This window comes from Empidonax traillii, unplaced genomic scaffold (genome assembly GCF_003031625.1).
Source record: "Empidonax traillii isolate 1590-97213 ecotype Southwest subspecies unplaced genomic scaffold, ASM303162v1 scaffold576:size640842, whole genome shotgun sequence".
Classification (NCBI taxonomy): domain Eukaryota; kingdom Metazoa; phylum Chordata; class Aves; order Passeriformes; family Tyrannidae; genus Empidonax; species Empidonax traillii.
The window spans coordinates 423741-443467 of record NW_020955769.1 but is presented as its reverse complement, the minus strand read 5'-3'; the positions used below and the strand labels follow the sequence as shown (position 1 = coordinate 443467).

The 19727-nt window shown below is 39.9% G+C and overlaps 1 protein-coding gene across 2 annotated transcripts in view; it reads left to right on the top strand.

The window, feature by feature from the left end:
- Window positions 1-1240: 1240 nt before the first annotated feature.
- The window catches only part of ZFAND3 (zinc finger AN1-type containing 3), a 141322-nt gene continuing 122835 nt past the window's right edge, over window positions 1241-19727 (top strand). Inside the window, exon 1 of one of the 2 annotated variants that reach the window (XM_027898065.1) lies at window positions 1241-1398. In XM_027898065.1, coding sequence (XP_027753866.1) covers window positions 1328-1398 — 71 coding nt within the window. In that variant the 5' untranslated portion in view covers window positions 1241-1327. The remainder of the gene's footprint in view (window positions 1399-19727) is intronic. The other variant, XM_027898066.1, reaches the window with a different exon arrangement.

Genomic DNA, 19727 nt, shown 5'->3' with positions numbered 1-19727 from the left:
AGGTACAGCGAGTGCAGGACTGTAACTTGCTCAATACCACTGGCTAAACCAGTACCAGAAGTACAATCCTCATTACTCAGCCCTCAAGTCCAGATGCTGGAAATTCTCCTTTCCTTTCCTGTCCGTCAAGGAGCGGCAGCCAAGCAGTCACTGAGACCGCTGTGTTCTTCACCCCCCTGCCATGCCTTACCTCCTGCAGGCCCAAGAAAGGGGCCAGCACACGCCAGCCGGAGCGGCCCTGCCTTCTCCTGGCTTCAGCCAGCCCTCAGCTCGGCGTCCTCGAGCAGCAAGTGGTGTTTGTTTGCCATGGGCGAGGGAAGCCCCGGGCACGTCTCACATCTACACGGCTTTGTTTCGGACTGAGGGAACGCGGGGACGCGCATCTACAGAATAAGCCAGAAAAGAGAAGGCCGCACGTCGCCCTCAGGGCCCTCCACGCGGAGCCCCGGGGCAGTGAGTCCCGGTCCACTCCTCGCACACCGGAGCCCCTCAGAGCTCAGAGCCGCCCGGCTGGCAGGAAGAGACCCCGAGCGCGGACAGCCCGCCCACCCCGGCACATCGGGCTGTCAGGGGCCAGGACCAGTGAAACACCTTCAGTATCCCGGTGCGCGAAGCCGCTCCCGGTGAGTGGGAGCCCCGGCAGGTCCCGGCCCGGCCCCCCGGGACGCGCTCCCACCGACTTCCGCGTCGGGGCCCCTCTGCGCATGCGCGACGAACACCGGTACCCCCACCCCGCCGGCCGTCCCTGGCTGTACCACTGTGCGCCCAACGTGTGGGTAGAGGCAAAACAGGGCGGCGGCTCCAGGTAGCTCCGCGGACCACAGCTCCGCCTGAGCCTCCTCCCAGAGAATCCTATTCCCGAGCTTATGAGAGCCCTCCAAATTCGCTTCTAACCTAGTTCCCGCACTCGATCCAACCTCACCCCCCCCGGGGATGTGCTATGGTACATGCCACTCCCAGCTGATTCAGTGGCTTGACGAAACCATCGCGCCCAGGACGGGGGGAGCCAAGGTGCCGGAGGGGGACACGCATTGTTGCGCCAGGGGCCGACCGGCGCTCCGGGGACGGCGAGCGCGCCCCGCTGCGGCACCGGGGCGGTTACCGGCACCGGCGGGCGGGCGGCGCCGCCGCACGGAGCTCCGCGTCCCCGTGCCGCCGCGTCCCCGCTTCCCGGCGCGCCCCGCCGGCAGGGCGCGGCCGGGCCCCCCCGCGCCCTCCCCTCCGCCGCCTCCCCAGTGGTGCCGCCCGGCTCCAGCTGACCGGCCTGGAATCCCGGCCGGGAGCCGCGCACCCCCCGCCCGCCGCCGCCCCGCGCCCCGGCCCCGCCATGGGAGACGCCGGCAGCGAGCGCAGCAAGGCGCCCAGCCTGCCCCCGCGCTGCCCCTGCGGCTTCTGGGGGTGAGCCGGGCCCGGGCTGGGCTGGGCGGGCAGCGACGGACAGAGGGGGGCGGGCGGCTGGGCGAAGGGCGAGGCGGGGGGGCCCCGGCTGGGCTGGGGGGAGAAGAGGGGCGCCGTGCCGGGTCGTAGCCCCGCACCTGGGCCAGAGGCGGGGGCCGAGGACACAGCTCGCCCCGGGGCGGGGGCGGCCGCGGGCCCGTGCCGGGCGGGCCGCAGGGGTTGCCCCTCCGGAACAGGGGTGTCTGCCGACCCCCCCCCGCCTGTGGCTGCCGCGTCCCGGGGGGCCCGGCTGGGGTGGCGGCTCCGGGCTCGGAGGCAGCGGGTGCCCCGGGGGGCGGTGGCTGCGCTGTCCCCGGGCGCGGGGGGGTGCCCGGGCTGCCTGCGGCCCCCCCGCCGCTCGGGCACCGCGGCCTTCCCGGCAGCCCGGCGGGGGAGGCCCGAGCGCTCCCCCAGGCACGCAGGTTTCCTGGAGCGGCCGCCCCTCCTCTGGGGCTGCGGGCTGCGCTCCGGGGCCTGCCTGCGGCTCCTCACAGGCGCAGATGAGTAATGCGGGCCCCTGGCTGCCCTGCCGGGTGTCCCTGACACATCCCTGCCCTGCGCCCGGGGACGGGCAGCTAGCTCTCCCTGCAATTCGCGCAGGGCAGCGTAGCTAATAATGGGAAAAGGCTAAGGACAAAAACATGCTTCTTTCTCCACCTTATGAAGGCGAGGAGCTTCTTTATAGATAAGGTCCTTATTAGCTGTTGCCTGATTCCCTTTTAGGAAGAAGGAAGTAGGGGTCATTCCTGTTTGGCTAAGGTGAAAAAAAGAGTAAACCTGTTCCTTGCTAAACTACCACCTCTAGGGTCGTGTCTGTTGAAGATGTTTCCATTAGTGTTTTGTTTGCCTTTTTTTTTTTTTTTTTTTTAAATCAGATGTATCATGGCAGATGGTATACTGGCAGATATGATCATAAAGTGTCTTTAGTGTCTATCACACAAACATTAGTCCCTAATGTTCTTATTTATGGAAAATTCAAAGAATATGTGACTAAATAGACTTCTGAGTGCCCACCTGAGATTTACACTTGTCTATGATTGTACCGTCTTGGGATTTATGTTGTGCAATTTAAGGTACTCTGGGGAAGTGGAGGCTGAGAGAAAAGAGGTGCAATAAGAGTGATTTAGTGATGTCACTGTACATTTGGTTGGTTTATTGAAGTGGCAGGATTTTAAATGAAATCCCATTTTTGAGTTATGACAGAAGCGTGAACTGCAACAAATGCCATGGCCCTGTTGGGAGTGATCTTGCCAGACAGATTATAAATATACAGTAAATTATTTTGTTTATTTTTGTTTTGTTAGGCCTCCATATTTGGGCCTGATATTTTCTGTAATGTAGTGGAAAGAAGTTTCTGCTGTCTCTAATGTAGTGTACTGACATTTGTAACGTGATATTGATGGGAGAGTTGTAGAAAGTTGAAAGTGAACTTTTTCTTTGGGCTGAACTTCTTGGCTAGTTCAATGTGTTGTGATAATGAGAAAAAAATCTGGTGCTTTGTGTTCAAGGATCTGCTTAATAGTGACAGGAGACTCTCAAGAAAACCCATTGCCTTTAAAGTGGATTTATTTTTTTCTTTTTAAACATGTTTCTCTCAAGGAGATATCCAAATGGTATTTTTTTTGCCCTCCCCTTTTTTTCCCTCTTCAGAATGTCATCCAGGCAGTGTTGTTTTTTGTATGATAATTTTGAAAGACAGCGCTCTGGAAAAACCCTCACTTTTTCCACCGGTAAAGTGAATAATCTCTTTTTCGGTCTCTTTAAGTGTCTACCAGGTACATTTCAATACAGAGTGGCAAACTACGTATCTATTTTTCCACTTTAAAAAAACCCCAAAACAAACAAACAAACAAACAAAACCCAAAAAAACCCACCAAACCCCTAAACTGTGCTGTCAATTTCCAGAGTTGATTGTACTTCTCAGTCCTGAAGAAACTCAAGTGTCTACATGACCTTATTTACCTAGGCTTGAATAGATCTTCTGGTAAATCAGTGCAGACATGCCCTTCTCATGAAGTTGCATTGTCAGGAGTTCTTAAGAGGCTGCAGTTTTATACCAGCTTTCTGAAGAAAGTAAGTCATGATAACGAAAAGACTGATATTCATTTGAAGTTGAAATTCTGCTCTAGATGTCTGCTAGGGTTATTACCAGCATCATTTCTTAAGACAGTGTCTTATCTGTGACTTTCAGGTCGTCTTTATGTCTGTCCAACGTTTTGGAACAAGAGGTGCAGCACGTTTAAAGCTATGAAAAGTTCTGAAACTTGTAATTTAATGTAGTAGTTTCCATTAAGTTTGTAAATAAAGTAATGTAGAAGAGTAGTATTTCTTTATATTTCCTGGACCCCATCAGTCTAGTGGTTGAGAATCTTTTCATAATTCTTCTTGAGTGAGCCCAAACCATGTAGGCAGCAGAACAGCTCTGTGTCAGGGTGAAACAATAAGGTCTAGATTTTATGAAGTATAAAAGATGATGCCTTTTTTTTTATATTGATTTTATGCGATGCTTAGCAGGACATGCTTTCTTCAGTAAGTCACAAAGATGGGAAACATTAAGGAAAATACTGAAAGAAGCATTAAAATGGAAGTAAAGTGTGGGTCTCTGTGCTAAAGCTTGACTGTTGGTGAACAGGGATAGAAGCAGCTCCTGAGACATGTTGATAGTGGTGGCATGCAAAGAGATTAAAGGAGCAGACTTCAGTATGTACTGTGGCATTGAAGTTGGAGGGGTTTCTTCTTTTGTAAGACTTGGGTTTATATTAGAAATTCAGATCCTGTAGGTTTCAAGAATCTCTAGAGACTGGAAAACTACTAAACTCTTGATGTTTCAAGATCTAAGAGACTGAAAAATGAACAACTGAAAGAAGAGACTTGAGTGAGACTGCTAAGGACTTCTGAAACATCTGCTTAAGGTCAATGGCTAACGTTTGCTTACTGTTTGTTGAAGATCATGGAATCCATCCTTAGACCAGCAGACTTGCTCTTCTTTTTAGACTGTCCAGTCTGCAATTTCTGCTCAAGTAAAGTTCAAACGGAGTACTGAAATAATCTTTACATTTTACAGAATAATTACGGTTACCCAGATAATCTCAACTGGGAAACCACATCAGTATTCATGTTATTTATGAAAAATTCATACAACTTACTGTTTGGAAATATTTTGCTCCAATTTCTTCCTGTTTTTATATCTTAAACTTCAGTCAGTTGTAACTATCCCGCTTTTTATTGGAATAATCTTAGTGTAAAAAGGTTGGAAAGGGTGCAGTATGCAAACTTTTATTTTAGGTTTCTTCATCTAGAGTTTATGCTGTGATTAAATTCTCCTTCTTATGATCTGCAAAAAATTCTGTCTTATTTCCCTGATTAACAGACCAGAGAATCATAGAATCGTACTGTCACGTAATGTTGTGTTTTTTCTTAGACTAGTGGATTTCAGAACTTGTTTGCCTTTATGGTGTATATTAACTCAGAGTTGAAGATTTTATAAGTACATTAAAATGTTGCTGTACATATTATATTCCAGTTAAGCCTTTTGCTTATTAGAGATGAGGCATGATTCTTTAATGACCCACATGTTGGCAATTTCCCTTTGGCTTTTAAAGGACTCCAGGAAAATTTTGCATGTGTGTAGCTCATTGGAGGGCTGGGGCTGTTACTGTTAAATGGTTATGTTCATAAAAGCGAAAATATTCCTTGGCTGATAGAAGCGTATTCTGTGACAGGAGTATTTCAGAGAAGGTAATACTTTTACAATTCTACTTGTACTGTAGTGACTGCTGCTTGTCTTTCTTATTGTCCAGACTGATACTATACCATTGCATTCAGTGCCTTGGAACCACAAAAGAAGGAAATATGTTAATGGACATAAAACAAATGAATTCCATTCTTGAAATGGTGGCAACCAGCAGGAAGTTGATTGAAAACACAGTATGATTATTTTCATCTCATCTTAGTTCTGGCACCTATAAGGTACTGTAGTCAGCTAAAAGTGATGGCAATATTTGAGGACATGGCCAGCAGGGGTTTTGCAGGATTACCATTTGCTCTGCCTTTCTCTGACACTGCATGCATCATACGTGTGATGAGACATGGTGCCCCAAGCATTCTGTGCAGGCCAAATTCAGAGTTTATTCCTGAGTCTGGATTTTCCAGTTACTTATGTATCATCAGGCCCTTACCATGCCAATCTGGCTCTTTTCTCAATTTTGTTTGCTAAAATTAAACATTTGATCAAACAGTGAATCATTTAACATAAGCATGATTAGTTTGTGACTGTATATCACCAAAACTTGCTTCTAAACAAACAGTGATTATATATATGCCATTTAGAATCCTCTTCTCTGACTAGTCTTTTCTTTCCTTGTTTTTGGTGATTACAGCTGTGCATTCCATATAAACTCTCAGTGATGGCCCTTTTGATAAATATTGTCCAATCTCATGGGCTGTGTAGGTCACTGTGAATGCATAATATCTTCCTAAACCTAATTTGGCTTTTACCCCTGTTGCAACCTCACATAGATGTTCCTAAATGAGGCTTGAGTAAACTATTAAAATATGTATCTTTCCCTCTGAGAATTAGTTTTCACTGGGCTTGTGTCATGCAATTCCTTAGCCAGGCTTTCACTGCCTGGCACATTGGATCAGATGCTGGAGTAAGCAGTGAATTTGTCAGTTTATATGAAACAACATATGTGCAACCAAATAGGTTATAGTTTATTAGACCTCAGTATCGACTGAGGTCTTGGAGTAAATAGTGAGCAGTGAGAGTCCCATGAGGTGCTTTGGGATAGTTGTGTGGGGGTAGAGCTGTCTGAGGGCAAGGTTTCTCTGCAGTTATTGATGATCAGACATGTCGATTGTTCCATCTAAAATAATAAATTGATTTAAATCAATAAATTAATGATGCTTGTGTTCTAGAAAGGGTAATTCTTTCTGCCTTATACAAGACCCAAACAGTTTTTTGTGAGTAAGATAAAAACTTGTTTGCATTTATTTATTACAAATGTTTATAGACCACTTATCATAGGAGACTGTAGTTGCTTGGAATTTGTCTGCTGTGGTCTTTGTGCTCAATGTCAGTCTTAGATTAAGACTAAAAATACTTGAATATTGTATTTTTTGATATTATTCATGAACTTATTTAATACTCTGTTAAATTCTTGCATAAAAGAACTTGAAGCAGTTTATAGTTAAAACCAACCTTAACTGCTGTAATAATACATCTACTGTTGTGTTGCACAAATAGAAGTGAAAAATTATTTAACTGACAGAAACAAAGAGAGTGATGAGAAATTGATTTATTTATGAGCTTTCCTATGAAGTGCTGCAGAGGATGATGAGGGGACTGAAATTATTTGCTTGGATCTTAATTTTAGAAGATACTGAGAATTACGAGACATAGAGAAGCTTCTGTCTAGGGAGAGAGTGGTGATGGGGAATTGAGCTTTGTCATGTTCCCTGCTTGAATAAGCATATGCAGAATAAAGAATGATAAAGAATTGTGATTTCCCTCAGTCATAAGTAGAAGAGTATCTCAACTGAAGTCCAAAGACAGAGATTTTTTACACTTTTTTTTTGTACAGTGAGCAATTGCCTCTTGCATCTGCAGTTGCAAGGTACCACATTTTTGCTAAGTTTTCCATTTGCTGCAGGAGCTTACCTTGTGAAATGGGGGTTATTGGCACTCGAAGTAAAAGCAGATGAACTGGATTTAATACTTTAACTGTAATAAGCTCTTTTCTAGGAATGTGAAAACAATGCTTTCTTTTGCAGTACTAATAGAATAGACAAAACAGAAAGGAGATTTTGGTTTTTAATGAAAACCAGCTGTTCTGGATCAGACCAAAGATACATCCAGCCCTGTTTCTGATTTGGGTGATAAGTGATGTGGAGGGAATAAGCATGAGGACAGAGCAAGCATGCACTGATGCTTATCTTGGTATACCTCCTTTGCTTCTGGCAGTCAGACATAAGGTCGTCCTCTGTTTTATAGATTTATAGCTTAGTAGGTCTTACCTATTTTTCAATAAATTTGCATAATGAATTGGTGAATCCATATTGAATCCAGTCCTGCAGCAAGATGTTCCATAAGTTAACCATTCTGTTTATGGGGAAAAAAAAAGTAAATTTTTTTTGTCTTTAATCTTGCTGTGTGATAATTCTGAGGAGTGAATAAATTCAAACAGCTGGTGTATGAGGGTGTTTTATTTAAGAAGATCCAAAAATAGGCCTCCTTGATTAAAAATGTCTGTTAAGTTAACTCAGTGCAGCCAGAATTTGAGGAAAACCCCCTCTTGCTTCAACCATGACTTTATTCAAAATCTTTGTATAAAAAGTTTATAAAAATTTTATAATTGTAAATGGGTACTGTGCTAATTATAGATTGGCGTATCCAGCACCTTTTAATCTAATTCTAACTTCCTCCTCAGTCAGAATGAAATTCATTGTCATAGCTACTGTTCTTACAAGTGGAACTAATAAGAAGTAGATTGTGTCCTGCTTTTTGCAGCTTAGAGGAGTTCAAAGTTACTGTGTCTAGGTCACCTTCCAGGTTTCTTTCTGTCTTCCTATGAGACAGTGTCTTCTCCATGTCTTCTGTAAACTGGGATTAGTCAAAGATATTATGATTTGGGCAGTGCTGACGATTATTCCACAGTTGGTGATATGAAATATCTGCCTTAATGCTAACTAGTAAAATGTTAGTTGTGTGGTACCATAGATATTTTTTGTATGTTGTTTCATTTCATTGAAGATGCTCTGGGTTCTCAAAGTATCTAAGGGTAAGCCCAGTTTGTTAGAGGTTATAAAATAGGCATTAGTTTTAGGGAAATACTGGTGCTGATTTTAACTGCATAAATTTTAAACAATTTACCACTTCTTTGGAAATTTGATGGTAATGTTGCTGCTGCATGTTGGAGGGCTGTTGAAGTCTCAAATTGATGGAAGCCTTGTGACCCAGCATTTCTTTTAAGGTGTTGAAATCAGTGATGCGAAACATTAATTAGAGAGAATGATCCTTGATGGATATATTTATTAGAGATGTCTGGTTTTGACTTGAATGTTTCCACTAATATGCTGTGCCACTACTGGATTTGAATTTATTTTTTTTTTAATTAAGAGTTAGTGCATATAATAGATACAGACATTTTACGAGCCAGTTGGTAAAAATTATGAAGGTGATATACTTTCTCAGCCAAATCTTGCTTATATTCTTTGAAGTTAAAAATGTCACTGTGTTCCTGTATCTCCTCAAATACGCAACCTTGACTGACTTAATTAACACTGTACTTCCAGTGTTATCACAAGTGTCTTGTGAATGTTGTTGGACAGTATTTGATCTTGACTGAAACCCTTATTTGGGTTAAGATAAACTTCATATACGCTTTAGGCATTTAAATTACGTTGCTCTTTTCTCCTTTTTTTTTTTTTTCTTTTTTTAACTCAAATGGGAAAAATCTTTCCTACCTATTTAGTACAGACAGGGCTCACTAGTATGGAGTCCCTTCTCCGGTTTTGAAAGAAGAATTGAAAATCAGGCTGTGGCTAGAGCGTGAATTGACTTCTCTCGATGATAGATCTGTGAAGAAAGTTAGGTCAGAGTAGCTGCAGATATTAAAATGGCATCTTCCCAGAACACTGAGAAGGCCACATAAGAAAATACTGTTGAGGACACTATATGCAATGAATAACAAATGATTTGGAAAAAAACGCTCTGAAAATGAAATGTTTGTGTGAATGACCACAATGGTTTCAGGCTGTGGAGATGACATTAAAGTACACAAGTATTGGGTTGGTATTTTTAGGTTCTGCAAAAATGTCCAACCGTTATCTTCTAGTTTAAGATTTTAATGTAATACTATTTTTTATTTTTGTAGTAGAGATGGATCTTTTATTTGAATCGGTGAGAATTTTATATACTTAAGGAGTGTAGGGTTTAAACTTTTTTTAACACTTTTTTTTTTTCAAATCTTGTAACTTCAAAGTCAGACAATGTATTGTAATACCTAGCTCTATTAACTCTTAAGTTATTCTTTACCTGTACTCAAGAAAATATTATTTGAAGTGTTACAGTATTCCACGAGTTGGAGAAGGAAGATATTTGCAGTTGTGTGTTCAATTTGTTTATAGCATTGCAGTTAAGTGCAGTAGTTGCCTGTATAGAGAAGTTATATTAGAAAATTGTTGGTGGATTTTTACATTTAATCTGTCATCTGGAGTCTACTCTGCAGCAGAGAATACTGCTCTACATTATTTATGAAAGAATTGTAGGTACCCCGTTCGATTCTGGGTGTTTAATCTGGCCACCATATGCATACTCTGAACTTGAACAATGGAAGTCAGTGGGAGGAAGATACAATTCAGTTTCTAAATATTGTAATATTTTAATTTTATTACTGTTTTAAGGGAATTTATTTCTAAAATGGCTTTCATTGGTGTTATGTCCTTTAAGAAATGTACTTTGGCTAGTGTCGGATTTCGAGTCTTTATTTGGTGTAAATTAGAGACTAACTGGAAGTAATGAAAACTTTTGAATGGAGATAAAAGCTGGTTTTCCTAACATAATTTTACTAAGCAGTCAGACAAACAGAGACAAGGACGTTGGTTGTTGATTACTGACTTTAGTTTTTAGCTCTTTAGACTATGTAGTGTCTAATGTTGGGTGAATTTTTAATTTGAGGGCCTGTCTTAGTAATCTCCATGGTTGAATGTGCTGTTTAAGTTGAAAGTCCTATTTAAGTCCTAAACACCTAAGGAAGGGGGTGGAGAAAGGAGCACAATACTAGATTTGAAGCAGCGTTTAAAAGAACGAAAAGCAGGGTGGTTTCACGACAACCTCCTAATTGTGCCCTTTGAAAAGCAGAATCCAAAGTCATGTCCTCATTGACTTAATTGCTAAAACACAACCGTCCTTCACAATATGACTGTTACTGAGATCAACTCTGTCTCCATAACAGCAGCATTTTTATCTCTAATTATATGTTTAGGGGTGTCTCAGAGGAAGTTGCATATATAGAGTAGGCAAAATGCTGTCATTTAGCGAGAGTCCCTCAGTACTGGAAATTGTATTGTCCTCTAACTGTTGATTAGATGCTACTTTGGTCCAAGATAATGTCAATATTAAGGAGTCTGTTTTTTTGATAAATCAATTAACTGTCTTTGAAACTTCTCTTTAACAAGTATCCAGTATTAGTCAATGAAGGGTATTTTTTAGCTGAAGCAAGGTGAATGTTAGGTCAGGTATTGCTGACACCAGCTCGCAAGAAGAGGCATTAGTGTCGGATGCAGTAATGCTTGTTCATTGTTTAATGGCCTAGTGTTACCTTTTTTTAGTAATCTCCTTCAGTGAACTAATGGACAGTAATGGTTTCCAAAATTGCCCATATGTTAACAAATAGGTTTCAAGTGTTCCCCTGAATTGTTAACATGTTAATCAATTTAAAATCTATTAATTTCTATTTTTAGAGTAAACTTCTGACTGTGTACTTCTATGAAGGAGTGAAAGCATTTTTCATATAGTATGTTTCCTTTAAGGGAGGTTCTCTCCAATTTCTAATTTGCAAGCATGTTAGTATAATTACTCAGTTTTTAACATGGAAAAACTTACATGGAAAACATTATAATTTAACTTTTGAGAATGCCTAGAATTTTAGAAAGTTTGAAATGCGGTAGTACTTTGAAACAGCTGAAATCATAGGAGTTTTTCCATTTTTTTGCATAGATCTGTGGATGAACCATCATCTCTGCTATAACTTGTAAAGGGCTTTGAGAATTATTCCATATATACTCAGTAACCTCCCTAGATGTTAATTCATTTTTGAGCTTTCGAAAGAAAGCTATTAACAATAATATTTGAACACTTTGAATATATTTTTCTGGGCATTGAGGCTTTGTGATTAATACTTCTTGGAAAAGTAATTGAAATAAAACTTGCCTTGGAAATAATAATTAAGATGGAGAAAGTTGACTCATGTTGTTTAAGAAAGTGGAGTAACTCTTCTACTTGTATCTCCTGGCTTTGTGGAATACATGGAGTGTTTGTGATACTTCTGACATACCTATTTTAGATACAATTCTTTTCTAGAATAAGTTAGCTGTTAGAATGCCACTGTATATAGTGTTGAATGTCATGATACAGTCTTCTCTTATTTTGACTGTAGTTTGTTGGCATTGGTTTTATTTTGAACACTGGATGCGTTTTTGTTTTAACTTTCTCTTGAGTACCATGATTCCAAACGTTTAGATACTGTGCTCTAACGCTGATTTTTTTTAATACATCTTACATTTGTTACGAGACTTCAGAGACTATAAACCCAGAAAGATAGGGGTTCCTTTTTTTAATAGAAGTCCCCTTCTTGGCATTTAATTCCACAATGCTTTAGGAGCCTTGAGTGAAAGACTGTGTAGCAAGGAGTGTTTATGTCTTTTTGTTTAGAAACAGGTGTTTGTTTTAAATCAGAACTTGCTCTAGGAGAATACTGACCCATTGACATGTTGTTTCCCGGGTTGTTCATCCAGAGGGAAGTGTTTGTAGTGGGTGGAGGAAGTCTCTTTCAATCAGAGTTGCTATGCAATTAGAAGAGCAAGCACCGCCTGCGTTACACATCTGCAAGTCTCAGGTGGTTTTGCAGCACTCTGTTGATGAAGATAGGACCCCATTATTATCTATTATTCTGTGATGCAGTCTCTCCTTTGACTATTAATGTTCTCGTGTGACTAATTCAGGAAAGACCAGAAATCTTTCTGGTAATAATTAACACTTCCTGTTCTGCTCAAGTGACTTGCAAAGACAAATTCACAAGGTAAAAACAAAACCCCAGTGATGTATATTATTATATAGCAAACTGATGCATTATATCATTATTTCGAAGTAAAATAAAATACTGAAAATTCCATCACTTAGTGGCATAACAACAACTCGAGCATTACAGGTTAGAATTCAGTTGCCTGAGCTAAAGTGCAGCCGAAATTCAAACAGAAAGTACTGGTTGCTTTTGAAACTGCTGTAATTGGAAACCCAAACTAAACAGAACTGGACCAGGATTTTGAGAAATTCAGGTCTACAACTTTCAGAGATTGTTACAATTTTTGTAGGAAGTTTTTTTGTGGTTTTTGTTTTGTTTGGTTTGGATTTTTTTGTTTGTTTGTTTATTTCTGGTTCTTGGTCTTTTGGTTGGTTGGTTTGTTTCCCCCTTTGGATCAGATTTCCAGCGCACTCCTAGATGCCATTGAGACAAAGTGATTTAGCTGCTTTCTTATTAGCATTCTTTCTGTCCTTATTATTTACTGATTTTGTAGTGCGTTTCTGACTTCTATTAGCAAGGTGTTTGTTGCAAACTTGTATGCAGAAGTGCTTGTTAGTAGTCTTTATGTTGTGGTTGGAAATGTTAAAATTTTGTGTATGAATTTTTTTTTTATGTATGCACAGCCCTTCAGTTTCTTTGTAACTTTTGATACAGAATTTTAAAACCTCAATTGGTTTCTGCATCACTCATTGTAAAGGTAATGGCTTGTTGTAGCACAGAATGCTGATAGGTGTTCATTACTTTTCAGGATGAGAACAGCTGTGAAAAAACGTTTTCTGTCTAATGTGACTTTGACTAACTATTCTAATAGTATTTTTCCTTGTATGAATGTCTTAAAATTAGAGATGTTGTGGTTTTTTTGTTTAATTATTATTTTTGAGGACTACTTAATGCCATTAAACAACCATAAGTATTTTAAGTCAATTTATGGTCCAAATGGATTTATACTCCTTTTAAGGCTGTGTAGTAAGATTTTGACACAAACAGAAGCTTCAAGGACTTGTATTCTTTGGGTATCCATGGAGGCAGCTACATACAAGGACAGGGGAAATGGTGTGCAGGACCCTCATCTTGAGATTGATTATTAGCTGGTTAATCAACGGTGATTTAGTTTCCTCTGTTTAGTTTTCTCGTCGCTCATCATTATGCAGGACAAATTCTGAAGGTAGGTGTTACATTTTTAGTAGCACAGCTGACTACTTAATTGGGAAAAAGTGGAGCTCTTGGAGGCACAGGCATTTCTTTAGTATATGGGGAAGCTAATCTGCTTGTTCAAAGTGTATACCTGGATATTACCTTAGTCTTGCCTATATCCTTAGGTTGTCATGGGTGCAACAGTGACATGAAAGATAACTGTCTTCTACCAACCAGCTGGACAGATGGCTGGCGTAAATGTTTCTTGTCAGCTGTTTACCTGTGTATGTTGTTCAGAAACCACTGTTTCTGCTAAAATCATGGAGCACAGTACGTAGCAAACACTAAATGTGGTATTACCCTTACCACGAAAGACTGAACAGTTCAATTGGTACCATCTGCAGATGTATTTAAATCACTTTGATTCTAGCTGTGTTAGTCAAGTGTAAACATTTTCTTTGAAAGGGTATACATATCATTTTATCGTCCCAAAACAGAGCGAAATCATCAACATAAATTGACTGGAGAAAAATTATGCTTAGAGAGCTGAAAATCCAAAATTGTCATCTACCAGTCTACTGTTTGTAGGGGGTAGGATACTAAGTAAAAGCATTGGGAAGTAAGAGGGCAAGAAAACAGTTTACATGAAACTAATAATTTACGTATTTGCTGTTCATTAGTTTAATAGTTGAAGACACTTCTTTTTCTGTCACTTAATTTCCCAGGCTGCTGTGGTGCAGTAGTAAACATGGAGAGTGATAAAAAATTCTGTGGGCTCCTTCAGAAGAGGCCTTCTGTGAGTAGCAGATGCAACTGAGGAAGCTGCAGAGTTTTATGATTATAAGCTTAAAGTCAGGCAGAATCCCGGAAACATTAATTTTTATTTTACTTGGAGACTAGAGGTGGCTGAAGAGTTATGGGCTGATACTGCTGCTTGCTTAATTTTTAAAACTCATTTTAGCTCCTGCTTCTGTTTAGGATTCAGCATTAATTTGACATAGTTAATGAAGCAGTAGAATTGCAGTTTCCATCTGCAACCTGTCCTGGTGGTTACGTGGTTAAAACTTGCTTGTTGTTCTTATGTGCTGAGAAGGTTACGCATAGCTTGGATGAGAGTTCGGGATGAGGTAAAGTTCCGGGGCTCATTTGTATTACTTACTGTTAATGATCACTCTACTTGCTTACCAAATGCCTTTGCCTAAGATTACCTTCAGAAATGCATAAAAAGCTGATCTCACAAAAGAGCCTTTGCTGTTTGCATGCATGCGAATGAAATATTTAACTTGGCCCTGATTTCCTGCTGTCTGAATTAGATGAAATAAGCATACTGATTGTGATTTATTCCTTCAGTCTCCATTATTAGAGGAAAAAAAGAAGTTGAGACTTGTTCCCCCACTTTCTCCATGATATTTCAAAATAGGAAGATTGTGAGATTAATATAATGGTTTCTGTGAGTGCTCTGATACCCTTGTTTTTGTTCACGTAAATAAATCTAGGCTGTCTACTTTAGATACTTACAAAACAGTAAAAGCTACCTTGTGTAAATGACAGCTGTGAAGATTACAGTTTGCAATGACATTAATCTAGATCGTTGAAGATGGAAAAGCCAAACTACCAGTCTGTGTAAAGGTTTCCTTTTCCTGTCATGGGATGAAGGATGTGGGATGGGTTGGTTTTTTTCACTACTTGTTTAAAACCCTTGAACTTCTAAAGCAAAACGTGCACACTAAATTCTTTTTATCCCGATAATTGAAGTGCAATTGCCTGAGACGTGGGAAGTCTGCTGTGTGAAATAGGAGAAAGGCACAATGCATTAGGTAAGGGGCCTCATCCCAACTTTATGTCTCACTGACTCCCTTTCTAGAAGGTGCTGTTCTCTGATGCGTCAGCCACTGAAGGGCACGTGCACCAGCTCATTTCCCATGGAGAGATGACCAGTGCAAACTTACTGGAGGAGTGAGTTACCCGTACAGGTGGTCCACACTGCCCTCTATAGTAGTTGCATTCTTACTCAGGGGTCTTTCACCTGAGCAGCAGTGGAACAGGAGCTCCTGACTGAGCTTCCAAGGCACGATATGAGAAAGGCGGTCCACAAGCATCTTCTCTTGAGAATAAATTTGGGCTGTGGCAAAATTTTGAAGGAGATGGGAATGGGGGGGCGGTAAAGGATGTTGACAATTTGATTATTCCTTTTAGCTTCCTTGTTCCCCTTTCTTCTGAGTCCTCACATGTAGAAAAGAAAACCTAGGTATTTTATTTTTGTCAAGGAAAAAATCTTAACAGTATTGGGTGACCTCATTTTCTCTGTCCTCCAGCCATTAAATTTAGTTCTGCTGTACTTGCATAAAGGCTTTAGTTATAAATTTATAAGGAAAATGTCAACTGGCTAGGTACAAAATTTGATCTCTCTGGTTACATTAGACACTGCAGTCTTCTCCAAATACTGCTAAAACTCTAGAAGAAAATCCCACTGCTTATGTGCGATAGAGTTATGACAGAACATTATAGAACGGTAAGCACCGAGGCTTTTTACAATTTTACTTTAGGTGCTGAGGGAATCGGTAGCATATTGGAGGGTTTAAGAAGTTAGAGAGATATTGATATTTTATTTACTTAAAAGAGGCTGCTGATGGGCATTATGTAGTTCAGAAGGGCTTCTCTTGAATGAATTGTATGAATTAACAGAACTTACTTGCATATTTAAAATGCAAAAGTGGATTGATATTGATCAAGCTAGTTGACTTTTGGGAGTTTAGGTTTGTGGGTCACTGATTAGCTCAACAGATTTAGTTATGTTGAAGTTGTTTCCAAACAAGACTTACTGCTGTTGATAGCACATTTGATGGTTGACCCAAACACTTAACTAACACCTCTGTGATTTAACATGCATAGTTTTTACTTAGTTGCATTTCTCATAAGTTAGATGCTGAGAGGAAATGAGATTAACAGGTTTTATTTATGCTTTGGCAGATTATTGTATAACACTTTCTTGTACTGCTGCACTGCTAAGATGACAAAAATAATAGCTAATGCTGTTTTATTTTAAAAAGAAAAGCTTCCACTTGTTTCTTTGAGCAAATAGTAACATGATTTGTTACTATTTGCAAGTGCTAACCATATGCATCTTCCATTTCAGAGCTGCCACAGACAGACTCAAATGTAAGATAAATACATTTTTCATTAATACTTCATTTTGACTAAACCTAAACTTGGAACAGCAGTCATAAGAAAATATTTATTTGTGCTTTAGGAACACACAGAGCTCCCGAAACTGGAAAAATAATTTATCAAGTTGACATTATGCAAAATTGTCAGCTGTTAATAAATCAGTGAGTTCTGAACTAGAATAGTTCAAAATCCTAAAATGGAATTCCTTTCCAAAGTAATTGGGGCAAAGAGACGTATGATACAACATAGACCACAAAATACTACAGCTAGCAGAGGTACAAATGAGATCAACTACAAAAGTATAAAGTTGGGAAAATTGCAGAGGAGATTGCAAACCAAGTTATTTGTTATCTTACTGCAAACATAAAGGGAGATTTGTGAATAGAAGATGTGTATGGGGAATGCTGAATGGTCTCCATTTGATACGTCACTTGCTACTTAAAGGAGCAAAATTTGAATGGTGACTGGGCGAGTGCAGAGGACAGGGTTGTTTCGCACTGTACAGGCTGTGAGTAGTCATTTGAGCTCAATTCCAGAGGAAGCACAGAATAACTTTTTGTTGCGGTGTGTAGGTACTATCAAACTCCGTCTTTGGGGGACTAGCAGTAACAAAGGACTCAAACTTTATTTTGCCTCTCTTGTGTCATTAAGAGGAGTGAGGATGACACTGGAATGCATAAGGCCGAAAGAGATTTGTGAGAAAAAGAGCAAAAATTTCTCACTACACCTCAGAGCATGAAAATGGAAAAATATTACTTTACATTGATAGAAATCAGGAATCAATCAGTATTTTCAGACTAGAGAGTATTACAGTCTCATCTTCTGGATTTCTCTTGCTGAAGTTGTTTTTGTATGCTTTCAAATACTGAAAAGCTTAAGAATGATATAAACCCACCTGAATTCTGATCATAGAATCATAGACTCTACTGTATTTTTTTCTCTGTGAAAGTTTAGTTTTGATTTATTTACTGGGAAGGCCTCCTCTGTAGTTAGAGATGCCCAGAAAATAACATGATTGGGTTAAAACCAAAAAGAACTCTTAATCTTTTATGAGTAACAAAGCAAACATAGTTCTTGTAACTAAGTGTCCTTCACCAAAAGTCTAAATGTAATAAATGATTTTAAAGCATTTAAATGACTTGTTTGTTAAACCCCAGTGGCAGCACTTAGGAGCCTTTGGAAATGTTACCTTACCATCCATACTTACATAATGTGATCAAACAGTGATTGTAGGCTTTCAGGAATGAATCCAGAGCCAAAAATGTGGTGAATATCTTAGTGGGGTGATTTAGGTTAGTGGCAGAGTCAGCATTTGATAAGCTTGTGTATGACTTGACCTAAGTGCATTAAAATGTAGTTGTATAGTCCTTTTCTTTTAGAAAGCCTGTTTAATATTGCACGTCAGAATAAATAATATAGTTTTACACATTAATCTTTTACCCAACTGGCGAGGTAACAGACCAAAAACTGTTCCATATGCAACCTTGTAGTCCACATTCAGTCTTGTGGTAGAATTTCGGAACATTGAAATGAAGGAATGCCATAAAACAAGTTAACTAACCATAGTTCTGTCCATAGTTTGCACGTCTGAAAGCGAGTCATAAATACATGGTGATTTGCTAATAATTCTGAATATCGATATGAAATGTTTTTCGACGACTGTGGACAGTAGTGTAGTTATTTTCATTGTAGATACAGAATAATTATTAAATAATTTCATGGGGCAGTATTTTTTTGGCTTCTTACTGGTTACTCTTCTGTGTGTTTAATTACTGGCAGAAATAATATTGTGTATGTAAAAAAATATGTTTTCCCCATTAGTAAGATGCATCACTCCACAGTAATTTATTATCGTTTCTGATCACAAACTGGTTTGGAAGAAAAACATTTTTCAGCATTATGATAACCATTCTAATTATGACTGGGTTTTTTGACAGGCCCTGTAGCAATAAACCAAATTTTTGCTTCATTTGCCCTGTTTTCAGCTTTGAGTTGGAAATTACTCCTGGTGTTTGTTACGCTTCAAAAAGATACAGTAATTTTTCTTTGGAAAAATTGCATATGGGGTTGCATGAGTATGCTTAGAGCCTGCAAAATGGTCTACAAGTTTGAGGGAAGTATTTGGAAATCCTAAATTTAGTAGGTCCGTTCTCCTGTTGCATATTAATTCCTGTACGAATTTCTCTGCAACCTCATTGTGCAATATGTTTTAGTATCTCTTGGAATCTTGGAGCCCTGGTAGGAACAGGATTTTTCCTGAATAGAGCAGTCAAGTAAATTGTTTGAAGTAGGGAACAAGACAGGATTACTGAACTCATTGACCAGTTTAGGGCGAACCATTTTGATGATGGTAATGGAAAAAAAAGGTGTTTAAAATATACTCAAGTTTGGCTATCCTGTATCAGCAGGTTCTCAAATTTCCATACTTCCCTGCTCAATTTAAAGAAGAGGTGGCAGGGCAAAGAGGGAAGGACAATAGCTGTCATTAGTATTGATGTTTAACATTTAATGCTGTGAACTTTAAAGGAGTTTGGAATATTTTTGCTCTTACCACCAGTGTTTACTTTCAAATACGCACCCAGAAAAGCCCCATAAGTTTCAATGAGATGTGGATAAGAAGTAGTCCTTGAGCCCAGGCAAGCTGTAAGCTCTAACATTCCAGGATGTGATGGCTGATTCAGTGCAGTTTCAAAAGCCTCAGCAACTTGGAAGATGAGTCAGTAATGGAAAAACCACTTTATTCCATCTGCACAAATTCTGCTTTTGTAATTACATATGGTATCAATAGAATAGAAAGTTTTTTATGGAGAAGGCTAATGTTTTTGGAGGTGTTCTGCCTTCCCCTAGCCAAACGCTGAATATTTTGAGCCATTTCTATAAAATCAGACAGCTTTGTTACTGGACTGTAAATGCCAGAAGTACAGCTGCAGTCATTGACCTTCAGCTGTATAACGGGAAGATAAAAATTTTCAAAACCTTTGGGCCTGATGTGTAAAGGACATTGCTTTGTATGTCAAGGGAACTTCACTCAAGAGTAAAGACCAGAGTATTCAACTGGTTAATCCAATTCACAGGATTTTTATTTTTTTCTGAGCCATACATGTAATACTTCTGCTCCAGCTAAAAGTGATGATTCAAAATAAGATGCTCATCTTTAAGGAACAAAAAGCAGAACAAGGAAAGACA